General features: G+C 51.5%; 1 protein-coding gene across 8 annotated transcripts in view; it reads right to left on the reverse strand.

The window, feature by feature from the left end:
* Positions 1-18,969, reverse strand: part of OSBPL10 (oxysterol binding protein like 10) — a 362,790-nt gene that overhangs the window by 22,979 nt on the left and 320,842 nt on the right. For all 8 annotated transcript variants that reach the window (XM_059879973.1, XM_059879968.1, XM_059879967.1 and 5 more), the window contains 3 exons: positions 5,959-6,145; positions 3,794-3,976; positions 353-506 (listed from right to left, as the gene is read on the reverse strand). In XM_059879973.1, the coding sequence (XP_059735956.1) occupies positions 353-506; positions 3,794-3,976; positions 5,959-6,145 (524 nt within the window). The remainder of the gene's footprint in view (positions 1-352; positions 507-3,793; positions 3,977-5,958; positions 6,146-18,969) is intronic.

The following is an 18,969-nucleotide window of genomic DNA, read 5'->3' on the forward strand; positions in this document are numbered from 1 at the left end:
CGGCCTCCCTCCAAGTCCAGTCCATCGGCCCCACGAGAGGCAAAGCTCTAAAAAGGTGCTTGTCATAGGAAGGTTCCAGCCTCCCCAGGGGAGGAGATGGGCTGGGCAGGCCTTTGCCCTTAACTCGCTATGGAAGACAGAGCAGCAGTCTGCGACCTCTGTGAAGCGCTACGTGCCCAGGGCCGCGGCCCGTGCGCGCCTCCCCACCCGCAAGGGCGCTCCTCTAACGGAAACCTGAGAGCGGCCGGCACTCAGGGCCCCCGCCGCGGCCGCCAAGCCCAGCCCTCCGCCGCCCTCCCTGCCAGTCCCACGGCGGAGACGGGCCAGCCCGCCCACCCCGCCGCCGGGTCACCTCCTGGATGAAGTACTTGGGCCGCCAGGGCGCGCGGAGGTTCTCTCGCTTCCGCTCCTCCGCCCGCTGCTTCTCCTCCAGCCGCCGCTTCTGCTCGGTGGCCGCCTCCATGTCCCCTAGGCGCAGGCACCGGGTCACCTCCCGCCAGAGGTTCCTGGGGGAACACGCGGGGCACAGTTAGCAGTCAGGCAGGGCCAGCGGCCCGAGGCTGCGGTCCCCGGGCCCCATCTGCACCCTACCCTGAATCCCCTCTCCCCTCCCAGGCGGGCTCTGAGTGCCGGGGGCCAGTCTAGGGATGACGGGAGGAATCCTGCTGCTCCTACAGACAGAATCCACGCAGACCCTTCCACGCGCGGGTACCTTGTTTATAAGAGTTTACATTAACTCCTCACCACAGCACCCCAGTGACACAGACGCGACGTTAGGGCCCCACCCTAAAGCAGAGAAAAGACGACTCACACCCAGGGCAGCCACCTGCCCGAGGTCAGCAAGTTGATGGATGCAAACAGCGGCTGCTCCCGCAGGGGAAGCCCATACTAGGAGTTCAGACACCAGGATCCACCACCTGCCCGTGTCTACATGCAAAGTCAGACTCATTCATTCATTCCTTTACTGGAGAAGCCATCAGCTTCCCTCCTCAGGAAACACCTCCCTGCTAGTCCCACTCTGTGCTGGAGCTGAGTTGGCGGGGTGGGACCCGCATTTAGGTGAAGGGTCACTTCCTCACTTTCTCATATCAGGACCCGCCCAGATTCCGCACAAAGCAAACAGCAGACTTCTCCACAGCGAGCACCCCTCCCTGGCTTGGGGGACACGGATGCCTCTGCAGCAGGCTGAGCACAGGTGCCCTGTTAGCTCCTAGGCCAGGGAGTCAGCAGTGGAGCGGCCAAGCCGTCTGAGACAGCAGCCTCCTGGGGAATCCAAGTCCAGGACGGGAGCTGGGCTCAGGCTGCAGAGGCCAGACTGCCTGCTTCTGCCCCGATCAGTGCCCACCCCACAAAGCACCAGGGACAGTGGCGTCCCGGCTCCCAGCGTACACAGGAGAAAGCTCTGGAGCGGGGCAGGAAGCCAGGTCCAACCAGGCTCCCAGCCCTTGCTCTTTCTACCGCACCCTGAGAGCTTAGAGGGGAAGAAGAGGTGGGCTCAAAGAGGAAAGGAGGGTGGGGAAGCAGACAGGTCGGACTGGTTGCTGCCTCAAACTCGCTTTTCCATTGCCCCCACCTTCAACGCACATCTCGTGCAGAGGCAATGACCAGGTGCCTGGACATCTACGGTGGGAGTGCTCCCAGGGCAGGACTCCCCCTGACAAGTCCCATCATAGGATACTGGCCTCAAAACTAGAGGGCAGAGAGCCCCCGTGGCTGGAGACGGGGTGGTGAGCAAGGAGCAGCCCCACGTCAAGGGCTCTGCCCATCCATTCACAGGCTCCACCCAGAGCCCCTTGGAGGCGCAAGGCCAGGGCTCGCTGGGGAAGGCGCTGAACTTCAGGCCAAAACACAGGGCAGGAAAGCCTCCAGGGCTGGGAGGGTAGGAGAAGGTGAGCGTGAAAAGCAAAAAGGAAGCCCATGGAGCCCTCACGGAGAGCAGGGAGGTCCTGGAGGCCGGGGGTGGTCAGCAGCAGCATGCAGGCCAGGCTCGGGGCATTGTGAGCACGCTGACGGGGGTGGCTGATGAAAAGCAGCTTCTCTTCCCACAATGGGGTAGGGGTTCCCTTCCATGGGGAAGGTGGGTGCCGGGCCCCTATGGAGCCAAGGCAACCGGGCAGTCCTTCACTTGGCCTCCGGCAGGTGGGGCCTGGCTGGCAGGCATGTAAGCGGGCTCAGGTGCTCCGAACAGCAGGTGCCACACCTCTGGGCCATTCCCACCACGAGAAACAAGGTGGGTGGCTGGGTTTGCCGACGGCCCAGCTCCAGGTGCCAGGGAGTCCACGTGTGTGAGACAAGAAGCGTCAACCCCCGCCCCCTCCCGTTCCACACTCCATCCCCCATCTGCTCTGCTCCAGGCAGGGGCCTGAGCTCCCCGCTTGAAGAGGCTTCCTAAGGACCAGCTAAGCCACGGACGTCCTTGGGAGCTCAGCTCAGGGAATCAGAGTTTAGTGCTCAACAGCCACGCCAGAAACAAGGGGGGCTGTGATAGGAACCGCAGGGCTCCTGACGGGGGGCGGCGTCGTCGGAGGCCATGTGGACAGGGTACGCGTCCCATCACAGCTCACTGGGCTGGGTTCACGCCCTCCCTTCCGACACAGAGGCCACACTCTCATCAACGAGCACCAGGGGACGACTCCCAGCTCAAAGCCAGATTTCCAGGACACTGCAGCCCTCTTTCTAGTAAGCTCGGTGACAACGTATGATTTACACACACTGGGACCCCTGGCTCATTTCCACAAAATAAGCACTTTTCCAATTTGGCGGCAAACTTTTCTGGTCATGGCAAACCCTTTCACAGGATCATCTGTGATTTCATTTTAATCCCACGTCATCTTTCTACAGAGCAACATGCTTTTCAATAAGAGCAGGGGCCAGCAAACGTTCTCCTGTGACGGCCAGCGAGCCAACATTTCAGGCTTTGCAGGCCGTGTGGTCTTGGTCACCACTGTTTCACTAGAATTGTCGCAAGACGGTGGCCGCAAACAGATGAACACGGCGGTGTTCCCACAAAATTGTACAAAAATCATTTACAAGGTGCGATCTGGCTTGCGGGACAAACTTGGCTGAACTCCTGGATTTAAAAATTTTAATGGCATATTTCCAGAAGATTCTGCTTCTATACTTGCATAAGCATCACGTTAAGTGGCTGCAGAATATTCACATGACAGAGTGGATTCTCCTTTACTCACTTAACCATTCTCCAAATCACTGAACTGTTAGACAGTTTGTTTGTTGTTTAATTAAAAAAAAAAATGCCCAAATTTCATTTTTAAAACCTTTTGTGAATTGAAGGAGTCTCCCTTAGATGAGATTCCCAGAAGCAGACTACAAGATAAAGGAGAAGTCACGAATGTAAAACTACTGGTCCCTGCAGCGAACCTGGCACCTTCCTGCACAAGTCACAGTGTCAACTTTATCACAGTTTCGCCAGCACAGAATTTTTTTAAATTATGTTGCTAATCTGTTAAGAAAAAAAAAAGTATCTCATTGCTTAATTGCATGGTTTTTTGATTACTAGCATCTCTCCGTACTTAACTTAGTGATTAAGTAACAGACCAGCAGAGCTGACAAATTCTCGTAAGACAGGCAGTAAAGTCCGGGCGGGCTGTCTTCACGTTCTACCCCAGGACTGCAGAACAATAAACTGAAAGTGACAACCGGTCTATTCCTAAGTGACAGCCAGAGGATAACTCAAGTTTCTAAAGGAATCAGAACATGATTCTGGCCCCGTCCCCTGAGACGTCCTCTCTGCCCCTTGGGTCATGTGCTGAGGACAGCTAAGCTTGGGCCCCACCTGGACTCCATGGGGCCCTGCTTCTCCAGGGGGCGGATCTTCTTGGGGTACACGGGCAGTGTGGTTGTGTCGATGACCTTGGTCTCCCCGTTGTTGTAGGTGAACTCCAGGGTCCCGTTCCACTCCCCATGGGCTTTGCACACGATGGTGTTGGTGGGGTTGTGCTTCACTTCTGCTGTGACCCTGAATGAATGAAGAGGGCAGTGCACACACTTCTGTGAGATTATCAGAACACAGACTGACTTCAAAAGGTGTGCTCGCATGGAGACACTTTTTTTTTTTTTATGGGGCTGCTCTTTTGCTCAAAGACTAGCTCTTAAAGTGTGATCTAACATCCTTGAGCAGATAAGGAAAACATCAATGGGCAAACAGGTAGATCTGAATAAAGTCTAAGGATGCAGCAATGTTAACTGCTTAGGTTTTTTTTTTAATTGAAGTCTACTTAATTTACAATGTGTATTAGTTTCAAGGAAACAGTGATTCATATAGTTACACACACATATATGAACACGGTATTTTTTCAGATTCTTTTCACTTACAGGTTTATAATAAGGTACTGAGTAGAGCTCCCTGTGCTATACAGGAGGTCCTTGTGATTTACCTGTTTTATATAAGGTATGTATCTGTTAATCCCAAAGTCCTAATTTATCCCCTCCTCAGTTTTCCCAGTTTGTTTTCAATTAATATCGTTTTACTGATTTTTGAAAATAAATTAGGCAGCTTAAAATTATATGTGCTTTATTGCTCTTTATTGTGAATTTAGTTGAATCCCATCGATTTCTTAGTTTTGATAAACACGCAAAGGTTTTACAAGATGTTATTATTGGGGTGGAAATCACCCCTCTTCCTCAAATAGCGTCTAACGGTGTACATTTGGGGACCTCTCTGGCGGTCCAGTGGTTAAAATTCCACACTCCCACTGCAGGGTGGTGGGTTCGACCTTGGTGGAACCAGGGTCGCCAGTCAGGGAACTAGATCCTGCATGCTGTGGGGTGCGGCCATAAAATTTTTTTAGTAATAATAGTGTACTATTGAGTACACTATAACTACTCTTATGTTCATAAGAGCCTCAGGAGAACTTTTCAATCACTAAACGAGGGCGACTCCCTGCGGCCTGGTTTATGAGGGTCTAGGTGGAGGTGTGTGGCCTCTCGCCTCACCCACCCAGCCCGGGGACTCGGGCTCAGCTCTCGGCCAAGGCAGAGCCCACTCCCTCTCCCTAGGAGCCTGCTGCAGGCAGAATAACACAGCAGGAATGGGAGGTGGAGGACCCTCTTTTCCTCTTTTCATCCACACTCCGGATGAATGTGGAGTTTCTGAACACAGGCCTGGAAGCGTTCCCCCTGAACCTGGACACAGCTGGGGGCCCAGGGCGCACCCAGAATCCTCTGGTGGATCCTGTGGGAAGGGTGTCTGTGCTGTGCTGGTAACGCTTTAACAGCGGGCTCGCCACGAGGGAAACACCCAGTTTGCAGCCCTTCTGTGAGTTTCTTCCCTGCCCCAACCTTGGTGGATTCTCAAGCCATCAGGCAGGATGAGGGACCGCAGAGCTGGGGAGAAACGCACACAATTGGCTCTTAGGAGCCAGTGTGTCCAGCTCCAAAATGGCCAGGAGGGCATCCACTTCCTGGGGGACAGTCCAACACCCCTAGGTGAACACCACCCAGGACAACTTTCCAAAAGAAAGGTATAAGAAAGTCTCCTTTGCTTATCCAGTGATCTGCTCCAAAGGGGGAGAACCTTATAACCAGAACCATGGAAACGAGGTGAAGCTCCGCTCCAAGCCCTCTCCTTCCTCTTCTTAAGGCATGCTTCCTAGCTTCCCAAAGGAGAGAAACAGTGCTGCTCTCAAAGACACAGGATTCAGGATGTTGCATGGAGCCCATGGACCAACTGTATCGGAACAGGTCAGGCGGAGGCCTGGGGAGCGAGAGGTGACAGTGACCCCAGAAGCCCTCTGATCTCTGCTCTGTGTTCCGCCAGCACCTCACCAGACTGGGAAGGGTTCAGAACTGCCCCAGGAGACCTGTCATCTGAAAAAGATCCCTTAACTGGATTTTGATTATCAATGCATCTTCCGGCTGGAACCCAGGCTTCTGATGGAGAGAAGAGGCCTGGGGCCTCGTGATCAGACGGACACGGGCCCGGCCCCGGCGGCCGCCTACCTGTGGACCTTGCCCCCGTAGAAAGGCTTCGTGTGGAAGATGACGGTGGCTGAGTAGCCGGTCTTGGCACAGGTGATGCTGACTTTCCCTCCGAGCTCCACCCACGGGAGGGTAAGGATGGACCGGGCGTAGGCGCTGGGCAGGGTGAACACGTACTCCTCCCCGTGCTCCAGGAGCCGCAGCACGCCTGGGGGAAGACGGCGTGTCGGGCTCGCCCGCCACGGAAGGGCGGCTGGCGAAACCCAGTGCGACCCTGCGGGATTTTGTGCCCCCCCCCCGCCCCCCAGTTGCTCATCGGCAAGACTCCAGCCTCCCCGACCTCCCCGGAGGTCCGAAGGGCAAACCCGCACAGCTGCTAACCAAGACAGGGGCAGCGCTGCTGCTGACTGCAGCCGGGACCTGGGAACCTGCGCGCCCACCGACGGAGGAATGGACTGCGGAGATGCGGCCCAGGCACCCAGGGGAATATCAGCCAGAAAAAGAGTGAAACCGAGCCATTCATAGAGATGTGGACAGACCTAGTCTGTCGTATACAGTGAAGTCAGTCAGAAAGAGAAAAACAAATACCACATATTAACACGTATACACGAAATCTGGAAACAGCGCAGACGGACCTAGCTCCAGGGCAGGAACAGAGACACTGACGTACAGAGTAGACGTGTGGAGCTGCACACAGCCTCCTTGTCAGCAGCCCCACCCCTGAACTACTGAACTCCTCACCCCATCCTGCCGGGTTGGGACACACAGTTTGGAGGCCAGGAGCCCACCGTGTCCTCGAAAAGCAACAAAGCTGTTCTCTTCTACTTCACCCAAAACTTGGCCTCTGATTTGATTTGGCACCAGGGCATAGAAGCTGAGCTTGCAGCATCACCAGGACCAGAAGGTGCAAAGATGAGAAACCAAGCCTGCTCCCGCCAAGGACGTCACGCCTCCGCCTCTGCCGAGGTCAGCTGCCTACCTGCCAGCCCTGTGTGTGCCCTGCCTCTACTGCACGCCAGGCACCAGGAACACACGTGAACAAGACAGACTCACTCTCTGCCCTCAAGAAGGTGAAGAGAAAGGTGGGTGAGACTGAGGTGCCAGCAAAGCCACAACTGTGATGAGGAGGGACGGGGAGGAGCTGACCTGGCAGGAGAGACTCCCCTGGGGAAGGGACGCAGGAGCTGGGCTAAGGGCTGAGCTGGGGAGGAGGCTGGGGGAGAGTATCAGGTTGAGGAAGGCATGTGCAAAGGCCCCGTGGTGGGAAGCAGCCAGGTGAGCACGGGGTCGGGGGGAGAAGGGGGCTGAGAAAAGGCCCCTGGGGGAGAAAGGGAGGCGGTGGGCAGAGGTGTGGAGGCTGCTCGGTCTACAGGAGCCAGACTGCACCTTTAAACTTCTAAAAGCCTGTTGACGAGTTCTGCCTTTGTCCTGAGGGCAACAGAGACAAGCTCAAAGGTTCTCAGGAAGTTAGAAATCAGAGCCGCTGCCACTGTCACGGCCCAGGGGAGTCTGCCCTGGAAGCTGAGCACCAGACTTGGAGAGCGCTGATCCTCTTGGGACAGTGCAAACGATACAGGGTTCTCTCTTTTTCTGGGGAAAAGAATGATAGTTTGGACCAAGTTCTCAAAGGCCACTGTGAGCACCGCTGCACGCACCATCTCCCCGGGGCTGCTAGACGGCAGGTGCATCAGCGTCCAGCTCCCGCCTGCTGGGCGCCCCCACCGAGGGCCAGCACCTCCCTGCCCGGCAGAGGCCTGGGAACCAGCAAGATGGGCTCCCTGAGGTTCGCTCTGTGTGAGAGCCTTCCCGGCCTTCCACCCCACCCTGGGGCTCTGCTTTCTGTAGAAATGCCCTCCTGGCTCCACTCCTGTCCATGCTGGCCTGGCAGTGGGCAAGGGCACCAAGAGCCTCAGGAAAGCCAGTGTGTGCTTCAGCCAGATCCATGCGACCAGAAGCATCAGTGATGTCCCCTCCCTGGGCCTCTGGTTCCTCTACCAGGAAGAATAAGGAGGCTCAATGTGCCCTGGGGACCCTGCCTGGCTCCAGGGCCTTCACAACTACTCACTGAGCATTCCTCAGTGAGAGTGAAGAAATGAAAACTCAGCTGGCACTTCCCTCTGAGGCTAGATAAGCATCTAAATCAACAGGCCTAGGTGCCACTCAGCCATGAAAAGAATAAAGTCACATTTTCAGCAACATGGATAAAACTAGAGATGAGTACACTATGTGAAGTAGGTCAAGCAGAGACAAAGGCCACAATGTACCGCTTACATGTGGGTCTAAAACACGACACAGATGAGCTTATCTACGAAACACTCTGCTATTTACCTTACATGCAGAACACATCGTGCAAAACGCCAGACTGGATGGACCACAAGCTGGAATCAAGATTTCCGGGAGAAATATCAACAATCTCAGATGACACCACTCTAAAGGCAGAAAGCAAAGAGGAACTAAAGAGCCTCTTGATGAGGGTGAAAGAGGAGAGTGAAAAAGTTGGCTTAAAGCTCAACATTCAGAAAACGAACATCATGGCATCCGGTCCCATCACTTCATGGGAAATAGATGGGGAAAGAGTGGAAACAGTGTCAGACTTTATTTTTCTGGGCTCCAAAATCACTACAGATGGTGACTGCAGCCATGAAATTAAAAGACGCTTACTCCTTGGAAGGAAAGTTATGACCAACCTAGATAGCATATTCAAAAGCAGAGACATTACTTTGCCAACAAAGGTTCGTCTAGTCAAGGCTATGGTTTTTCCTGTGGTCATGTATGGATGTGAGAGTTGGACTGTGAAGAAGGCTGAGTGCCGAAGAATTGATGCTTTTGAACTGTGGTGTTGGAGAAGACTCTTGAGAGTCCCTTGGACTGCAAGGAGATCCAACCAGTCCATTCTGAAGGAGATCAGCCCTGGGATTTCTTTGGAAGGAATGATGCTAAAACTGAAACTCCAGTACTTTGGCCACCTCATTCTAAGAGTTGACTCATTGGAAAAGACTGTGATGCTGGGAGGGATTGGGGGCAGGAGGAGAAGGGGACGACAGAGGATGAGATGGCTGGATGGCATCACTGACTCGATGGACGTGAGTCTGAGTGAACTTCGGGAGTTGGTGATGGACAGGGAGGCCTGGCGTGCTGCGATTCATGGGGTCGCAAAGAGTCAGACACGACTGAGCGACTGATCTGATCTGATCTGATGATTTTTCCAGTAGTCATGTACAGATGTGAGAGTTGGACAATAAAGAAGTTTGAGTGCTGAAAAACTGATGCTTTTGAATTGTGGTGCTGGAGAAGACTCTCAAGAGCCCCTTGGACTTCAAGGAGATCAAACCAGTCCATCCTAAAGGAAATCAACCCTGAATATTCATTGGAAGGACTGATGCTGAAGTTGAAGATCCAATACTTTGGCCACCTGATGAGAAGAGCTGACTCATTGGAAAAGACCCTGATGCTGGGAAAGATTGAAGGCAAGAGGAGAAGGGGACGACAGAGGATGAGATGGTTGGATGGCATCACCGACTCATTGGACGTGAATTTGAGCAAACTCCAGGAGATGGTGAAGGATAGGGAAGCCTGGTGTGCTGCAGTCCATGGGATCCCAAAGAATTGGACAGAACTTAGTGACTGAACAACAGCAACAGCAGCAAGACATAAGAAGACTCACAGATGTGGAGAACAGAATTGTAGTCGCCAAGGGAGAGGAAGCTAAGGGAGGGGTGGATTGGGAGGCTGGGGTTAGTGGATGCAAACTATTATATACAGGATGGATAAACAGCAGGTCCTACTGTAGAGCACAGGCAACTATATCCAGCATCCTGTGATGAACCGTAATGGAAGAGAATATGAAAAAGAATGTGTGTGTATGCATATATGTAACTGAGTCACTTTGCCGTACAGCCAACAAATTAAAATAAAAAACATCAACCAATCACGCTAGAGTCTGCCCAGCAGAGAGACACTGTGGGTGTGTCTGTGTCCCTTTCAGCCCCGGGGAGCTCGCCAGGAGAGTCTGAAGATACAGAGGGGTCACAAGTGCTGAGTTTCCAAAGCCCACATAAAGATGTCCTGGAGGAGTCATTCAATTTACTCTTGAAAACTCCCTGAATTGCCCATGAGCCACAGTTGATGGAACAAACCAGGCTTGTCCAGAACCCTCACCCTCACCCCGGGTGAAGTCCTGCCAAGTCAGACCTGCTGACACAGGCAGTCAGCAGGCTGTGTAGCCCAGGGAATAGCTGCGTGTATGGGTGGAGGGGGTCACAGTCTCTCCCAGTGGGGCAGGATGCTCACGTGCAGGCACCTGGAGAAGTGAAGATCCCTGAGAAAAGCAGGCTCATGGGTCACTCAGGATCACAGGGGCAGGACTGAGGGGCAGAGGTTGCAGCAACATGGAAATCTCTCCCTCTCGCTCTCTTATGTTACTTGAATCCCTGTAACATAAATGCCCATGCAACACGGCTCCACTCCACCAGACACACCGAAAGCCAGAGCACACTGATCTCTGCACCATCTTAAGTACAGCATCTTCCCCAAAGCCAAGCCTCAGGCCTCTCTCTCCTCACTGTCCCTCCTCCCACAGCCGAGATGCCCCAGGTGACCCCTGGGGCCCTGTCCTGAGATGCAGGCGAGGGTGGACCTGACCCTTGTCTCTTCTCACGGCTCCTGCTCAGGACCCTGTGGAAGTACGGGCACGCCTGAGTTGCTTTCATTTTCAAGGCTACTTGAGTCCTTCCTAAAATTAAGCTGCTAAAGATAGAGAGGCAGGCAGCAAGTTTCAGCTCATGCTGAACAGACCTGACACCAACATCAAGAGGGACCGGAAGTGGAAGCTGGGGAGAATGAGGCCCCCGCTGACTCCCCCGTGCCCAAGTTCTGCTCAGAAGCCTCGAGGTCTCAGGGCCTACGGCAGTGAGGAGGGGCCCCGAGACCAGGAGGAGGAAGCTGTAGGTGCCTCTGTCACCTGCCTTCAAGGGCCCAGAGAAGGCGGCTCTCTATCCCCCATCCCTGCCCTCCTCACTGACGGACTACGTGGCAGTCCAATCCTCCCAGAGGCTCAGGTGTTCCCGAGAGCACCACCCCACCCCTGCCGTCCACACTGGCCTCCTCTGTGGTCAGCCCTCCCAGCCCACTAGCACATCCCGCGGTGGCCTCTGCAGAGCAGGAGCGTGCGGCAGCCGTGAGCGCCACGTGCTGGGTCTTCCTGGTCTTCACGAGTGTAAACTTGGTGAGCTAAGGTCAGACAAGTGACTGTTTCTTTAGAATGCATTTACCTGGAACATATGCCTGGAGATGGTTAGATAGCATCACCAATTCAATGGACATGAACTTGGGCAAACTTGGAGAGATAGGGAAGGACAGGGAAGCCTGGCGTGCTTCCCTGGGGTGCAGTCCGTGGGGTCACAAACAGTCAGAAGCAACTAAACAACAACAACATATGTCACCATTTTTTAAAAAAAGTCTTAGATGAGACCTTCCCAGGTGGCTCAGGGGGTAAAGAATCTGCCTGCAATGCAGGAGACACAGGTTCAATCCCTGGGTCAGAAAGATCCTCTAGAGTAGGAAATGGCAACCTGCCGCAGTATTCTTGCCTGGAGAATCCCACGGACGATGAGCCTGCGGTCGGAGGCCATGGGGTCGCAAAGAATCGAGCATGACCGAGCACAGATGAGACCTGAGGTCAGCAATCCCCAACATTTTTGGCCGCACCAGGGACCAGTTTCGTGGAAGAAACTCTTCCACGGACGGGGGGCTGGGGTGGTGGTCTGGGGATGCTTCAAGCACACTGCATTTACCGAGCACCTCATTTCTATTGTCACATCATCTCCATCGCAGGTTATCAGGCGTTAGATCCTGGAGGCTGGGGACCCCTACATCATTCCAAGTCCTCCGTCCTTCACCAGCCTGGTGACCTTAACTCCTCTGCCCCTCAGTGATGCAGGGGTAACGGCACCCACGCCCCACCGGGATGTGAAAAGGTGACCCCTGAAATTCAGCTAAGAGCACACAGCTACGCTGCCAGGATCCTGATCACTCCCCACTCTCTGGACAGGTGAATTCTTAGCAGTGATTCTTCCACTCGGGAATGAAGAGGAACTCAAAAAGTCAGGTGATGGGTGATGGGTGATGCTCGTGGGGGAAGGGAGCCAGGTGGGAGGCAGCCTCCACCCGCCCAAACCAAGGTGAAATTTCCCTCAAGTCCACTGAAATCAGAGGAGCGAGCCCCAGAGCAAGGCTGACTTACTGCACTGCTGAGACCACCTTCCTGGGCTCTTTTCTGAAAACCCATAAATGTGTTCTCATTCATTAAATCACCAGCAATTATGCCTTCTCAACACTCTGTTTTCAAGACTGCGTACAAAAATCTGTCCTTAATAATGAATAAAAGACTATATTAAAACTAGACTTGCAAACGGGCTCACAAATGAAAGCTCCTCTTTAATTGGCCTAAGAGCTGACAGAAGCTGAAAAACAGCGAATAATCCAGCCTTCCGGGCCATGGCTGGTCCTCAAGCTAGGAGGTTTCTGCTTTAAATCCCACCAATTGATTTACCAATAAATATAAGGCCAATAATGAAGACTTTGAAACTGACATATCTAAAATAATTTTGAGGAACCAAAATATTCCAACAGGACACTGACGCTGGAAAGAAAGCACAGAAGCATGGACAGTGACTCCAGGGGACTAGTCTGCAGGCTCTGTGCTGCCAGCCTTCATGGGCAAACCTGTCCCGGCCTGTCCCCATGGACCTGTGTACTGGGCACTGGTCTGGAGTTCTGGGGGGCAGGGGTTTCCAGACTGGCTGGATGAGCTGTGTCCCCAGCAATCCGCTGGGTGCCAAGCAGAGGGACCTGTGCCCCTCTTCACAAAGCGATGTCACCTCGGGGAGCTGAACAGTGTCAGCGCTGAGGGACCATTCAGGGAGGTCTCTGAGGAGCAACTAGGAAAGGCAAGGCACGATGAAGCCCTTGAAAATGGCATTTTATCACAGCCAAACACGCCACCGCCTAAGGCAACCATTTAATGCTTCCCTGGGGCTTCCCTACTGGGCCAGTGGCTAGGACTCCATGCTGCCAGTGCAGGGGGCCCGGGTTCGATCCCTGGTCAGGGAACTAGATCCCACATGCTGCAACAAAGATCCAACACAGCAAAATAAATTTAAAAAATAAGATTAGGGCAGATAGTTAAGTACAAAATTTCAAGTGGACCCATCTAATTTTTAGAACGAAGGGCTGAAAAATGTCACTTCAAGCCCAACCAACACATTCACAGAATGTTCCAGATCAGTGCAAAGAAGGCAGTGAGGCAAGAGAAACAACCCACCTCCCCCAGCACCACCCACCCACAACCCACCCCCCAAAGGAGCCTTGAGCACAATAACCAGAATCTTGGAAGTTTGGTATTCTTAGAAGCATTTTCCTGATGGGTGAGACTGACTAAGGGGGAAACTGGGTTTTGTTCTGATGGGCAGGGCCAAGCTCAGTTAATCTTTAATCCAATTTTCTGTTGAAGGAAGGGGCTGCGTTCCCTCCCTGTTATTTGCCCTGAGGCCACTATGGTGGAGGTAATGAAGATAATGGTGACCTCCTTCAAAAGGTCCAGTGTGCACTGCCACACTCAGTGACCCTGATCCTGCAGCAGGCCACTGCTGACCCATGCCTCCGCCAGAGACTCCTGGACACTCACAGGCAAGTCTGGGTCAGTCTCCTGTGGGGTCGCTGCTCCTTTCTCCTGGGTCCTGGTGGGCACAGGAGTCTTTCTGTTTGTGCCCTCCAAGAGTCTGTTTCCCCAGTCCTGGGTACAGGTCATGGTGGAGAGGTCTGACAAAACGTGGTCCACTGGAGAAGGGAATGGCAAACCACTTCAGTATTCTTGCCTTGAGAACCCCAAGAACAGTACGAAAAGGCAAAATGATAGGATACTGAAAGAGGAACTCCCCAGGTTGGTAGGTGCCCAACATGCTACTGGAGATCAGTGGAGAAATAATTCCAGAAAGAATGAAGGGATGGAGCCAAAGCAAAAACAACACCCAGTTGTGGATGTGACTGGTGATGGAAGTAAAGTCCGATGCTGTAAAGAGCAATATTGCATAGGAACCTGGAATGTTGCATCCATGAATCAAGGCAAATTGGAAGTGGTGAAACAGGAGATGGCAAGAGTGAACATCGATATTCTAGGAATCAGCGAATGAAGATGGACTGGAATGGGTGAATTTAACTCAGATGACAACTATATATACTACTGTGGGCAGGAATCCTTTAGAGGAAATGGAGTGGCCATCATGGTCAATAACGAGTCTGAAATGCAGTACTTGGATGCAATCTCAAAAACGACAGAATGATCTCTGTTTGTTTCCAAGGCAAACCATTCAATACCAGAGTAATCCAAGTCTATGCCCCAACCAGTAACGCTGAAGAAGCTGAAGTTGAATGGTTCTATGAAGACCTACAAGACCTTCTAGAACTAATACCCAAAAAAGAGGTCCTTTTCATTATAGGGGACTGGAATGCAAAAGTAGGAAGTCAAGAAACACCTGGAGCAACAGGCAAATTTGGCCTTGGAGAACAGAATGAAGCAGGGCAAAGGCTAACAGAGTTTTGGCAAGAGAACACACTGGTCATAGCAAACACCCTCTTCCAACAACACAAGAGAAGACTCTACACATGACATCACCAGATGGTCAATACCAAAATCAGACTGATTGTATTCTTTGCAGCCAAAGATGGAGAAGCTCTATACAGTCAGCAAAAACAAGACCGGGAGCTGGCTGTGGCTCAGATCATGAACTCCTTATTGCCAAATTCAGACTTAAACTGAAGAAAGTAGGGAAAACCACTAGACCATTGAGGTATGACCTAAATTAAATACCTTATGATTATACAGTGGAAATGACAAAAAAATTCAAGGGATTAGATCTGATAGACAGAGTGCCTGAAGAACTATGGACAGAGGTTCATGACACTGTACAGGAGGCAGTGATCAAGACCATCCCCATGAAAAAGAAATGCAAAAAAGTAAAATGGCTGTCTGAGGAGGCCTTACAAATAGCTGTGAAAAGAAGAGAAACAAAAAGCAAAGGAGAAAAGGAAAGATATACCCAACTGAATGCAGGGTTCCAAAGAACAGCAAGGAGAGATAAGAAAGACTTCTCAGTGATCAATGCAAATAAATAGAGGAAAACAACAGAATGGGAAAGACTAGAGATCTCTTCAAGAAAATTAGAGATACCAAGGGAACATTTCATGCAAAGATGGGCTTGATAAAGGACAGAAATGGTATGGACCTAACAGAAGCAGAAGATATTAAGAAGAGGTGGCAAGAATACATAGAAGAACTGTATAACAAATATCTTCATGACCCAGATAATCACGATGGTGTGATCACTCACCTAGAGCCAGACATCCTGGAATGTGAAGTCAGGTGGGCCTTAGGAAGCATCACTACAAACAAAGGTAGTGGAGGTGATGGAATTCCAGTTGAGCTATTTCAAATCCTAAAAGATGATGCTATTGCACTAAAAGAAAAGTGTTGCACTCAATATGCCAGCAAATTTGGAAAACTCAGCAGTGGCCACAGGACTGGAAAAGGTCAGTTTTCATTCTAATCCCAAAGAAAGGCAATGCCAAAGAATGCTCAAACTACTGCACAATTGCACTCATCTCACACACTAGCAAAGTAATGCTTAAAATTCTCCAAGTCACGCTTCAACAGTACGTGAACCATGAACTTCCAGATGTTCAAGCTGGATTTAGAAAAGGCAAAGGAACCGAGAACAAATTGTCAACATCCATTGGATCATCGAAAAAGCAAGAGAGTTCCAGAAAAACATCTACTTCTGCTTTGTTGACTATGCCAAAGCCTTTGACTGTGTGGATCACAACAAACTGTGGAAAATTCTTCAAGAGAAGGGAATACCAGACCACCTGACCTGCCTCCTGAGAAATCTGTATGCAGATCAAGAAACAACAGTTAAAACTGGACATGGAACAACAGACTGGTTACGAATTGGGAAAGGAGTATGTCAAGGGTGTATATTGTCACCCTGATTATTAACTTACATGCAAGTACATCATGAGAAATGCTGGACTTGAGGAACCACAAGATGGAATCAAGATTGCCGGGAGAAATATCAAAAACCTTAGATATGCAGATGATACTACGCTTATGGCAGAAAGTGAAAAACTAAAGAGCCTCTTGATGAAAGGCAAACATGAGAGTGAAAAAGTTGGCTTAAAAATCAACATTCAGAAAACTAAGATCATGGCATCCAGTCCCATCATTTCATGGCAAATAGATGGGGAAACAGTGGAAACAGTGACAGACATTGGTCTTTTTGGGCTCCAAAATCACTGCAGATGGTGACTGCAGCCATGAAATTAAAAGACATTTGCTCCTTGGAAGAAAATTTATAAGCAACTTAAACAGCTTATTAAAAAGCAGAGACATTACCTTGCCAACAAAGGTCCATCTAGTCAAAGCTATGGTTTTTCCAGTAGTCATGTATGGATGTGAGAGTTGGACTATAAAGAAAGCAGAACGCCAAAGAATTGATACTTTTGAACTGTGGTGTTGGAGAAGACTCTTGAGAGTCCCTTGGACTGCAAGGAGATCCAACAAGTCCATCCTAAAGGAAATCAGTCCTGAATGTTCATTGGAAGGACTGATGCTGAAGCTGAAACTCCAATACTTTGGCCACCTGATGCAAAGAACTGACTCATTGGAAAAGACCATGCTGCTGGGAAAGATTGAAGGTGGAAGGAGAAGGGGACGACAGAGGATGAGATGGCTGGATGGCATCACCGACTGGATGGACATGAGTTTGAGTAAACTCCGGGAGTTGGTGATGGACAGGGAGGCCTGGCGTGCTGCGATTCATGGGGTCTCAAAGAGTCGGACACAACTGAGCGACTGAACTGAACTGAGAAGCATTTTCTGTGAAAAGTCAAGAAAAACGGTGGGTTACAGAGCCCACCCTTAATTAATATGAAAGAAAGGGAGATGGAGCTACTGAAAGGACTGAGACAGACTGAAAGCCCCACAAGAATGAGAGGCAAGCCTCCCGGGGCCTGTCCAGGCAGGAGTGCACGGGGTGGGGTCCCCAGGGGGCCTCGCAGAGTCTCTCCAGACTCTTCCTTCGCTTTTAGAACTCCACTGAGATGTCTGAAGGAGAATTTTCATGCACAGAGGAAAACCGAGAGCAGAAAATCCCAGCTCTGCTCGAGATGCTACAGCAAGGGCATGACGCGATTTCCAACACACATCATTAAGAGCTTTGTCCCGGGTGTGCAAGGTGAATGAAGGCCGCTGCCCCTACCAGCTGCCCGTTAAGGAACGGGGGAGCCCAGACCCTGAACGTCAGAGGCCGACCCTACACTCAGCAGACGTGAGTCTCCAGGTCCTAAGTGACGCGTTTTAACCTCATCTTGGACCTCCCCACAGAACGCCAGCATGCAGAGTCACCGTCTGCTCAAGTAAACCCTAACAGAACCCACCTGGACCCCCTCCTTCCAAACCAGCACCCCTTCCAGTCTTCCTCACCTCAGCGAAGGGCTCTTCCATCCTTCTAAGCTGCTCAGGCCAAAAGCCTGGTGTCATCTGCCTCTCACAGCTCACATCTGAGCCCCAGATGCATCTGATGAGGGGTTAATGTTCCAAACAGACAAAGAACTCACACATCTCGACATTAAAAAGCCAAACAACTGACAACGAGGTAGAGGATCTGAAGAGACACACAGCAGTCCGCATGGCCGCTTAACGGCCAAGAGGCGCATGAGCAGATGCTCCGTGTCTCAAATCAACAGGGAGAGGCAGATCAAAACCACAGTGAGACGTCACCTCACACCTGTCAGGACGGCCATCGTGAAAAAGATGAGAGATAAGAAATGCCGGTGGGGGTGTGGAGAAAAGGGAACCCTTGTTCACTGGTGCTGGGAACATCACCTGGTGCAGCCACCATGGAGAACAGTATAGAGGCTCCCCCAAAGCTAAGGAGAGCACCACCGCACAATCCGGCAATCACACTTCCAGGCATTTACCCAAAGAAAACGAAAACACCGATTGGAAGAGATACACACCCCTGTGCTCATAAGCAGCAGCATCTACAATAACCAAGGTGTGGAAGCAACGTAAGTGCCCACCAACAGACAAACGGATCAAGAAACTGTAGTATAAATACACAATGAAACAGTAATGATGAAAACCAATGAAATTTTGCCGTTTGTGACGAAAGGGATAGACCTAGACGGTATTATACTACATGAAATAAGTCAGACAGAGAAAGATAAACACTGTATGATATACTTATAGGTGGAATCTAAAAAAAAAAATGAACAAAGCGAATGAACAAACATAACACAGCAGAAACACAGATTCAGAGAACAAACAGGCTGCTGCCAGAGGGGAGGAAAGAAATAGATGGGGGAGATCGGGAGGGACTGACTTGCAGCTGAAAAATAAATGAATGAGTCACGGGTATGAAGTGTAGAGTGCTGGGAAGAGCATCGACAATTATGCAGCATTTTAGGTGGCACTAGGGTTGAGGAATCCCAGGAGACACGAGAGACACGGGTTCGATCCCTGGGGCGGGAAGATCCCCTGGAGGAGGGCGTGGCAACCCCCTCCAGTATTCTCGCCTGGAAAACGCCATGGACAGAGGAGCCTGGTGGGCTACAGTCCATGGGGTCACAAAGAGTCGGACACGACTGCATGACTGAGCACGCACAGAAACAAAGCAAAAAGGCTCGGCATCGCCTTCTGCTCACACCCCACGTCTGATCGCTCCACTTATTCACCCAGGTTCCCGCCCCATGTCACCACCCCACCATCTCTGCCCTGGCCCAAGCCACCACCATCTCCTGCCTGGATTCTCATCATAGTCTCCTGACTGGTCTCCTTGTGCCCCTTTCTCCTCTTATGGCCTAGCGGCAACAAGCAACTGGAACAATCTTGCTAAAATGCAAGTCAGTTCACGGAATCTTCTACTCAAAGCCCACATCTTCGCAGCTCACTTAGCATCAGTGACAGCGAATACCCCA

The sequence above is a fragment of the Bos taurus genome, chromosome 22 (genome assembly GCF_002263795.3).
Source record: "Bos taurus isolate L1 Dominette 01449 registration number 42190680 breed Hereford chromosome 22, ARS-UCD2.0, whole genome shotgun sequence".
In the NCBI taxonomy this organism is placed as follows: Eukaryota; Metazoa; Chordata; class Mammalia; order Artiodactyla; family Bovidae; genus Bos; species Bos taurus.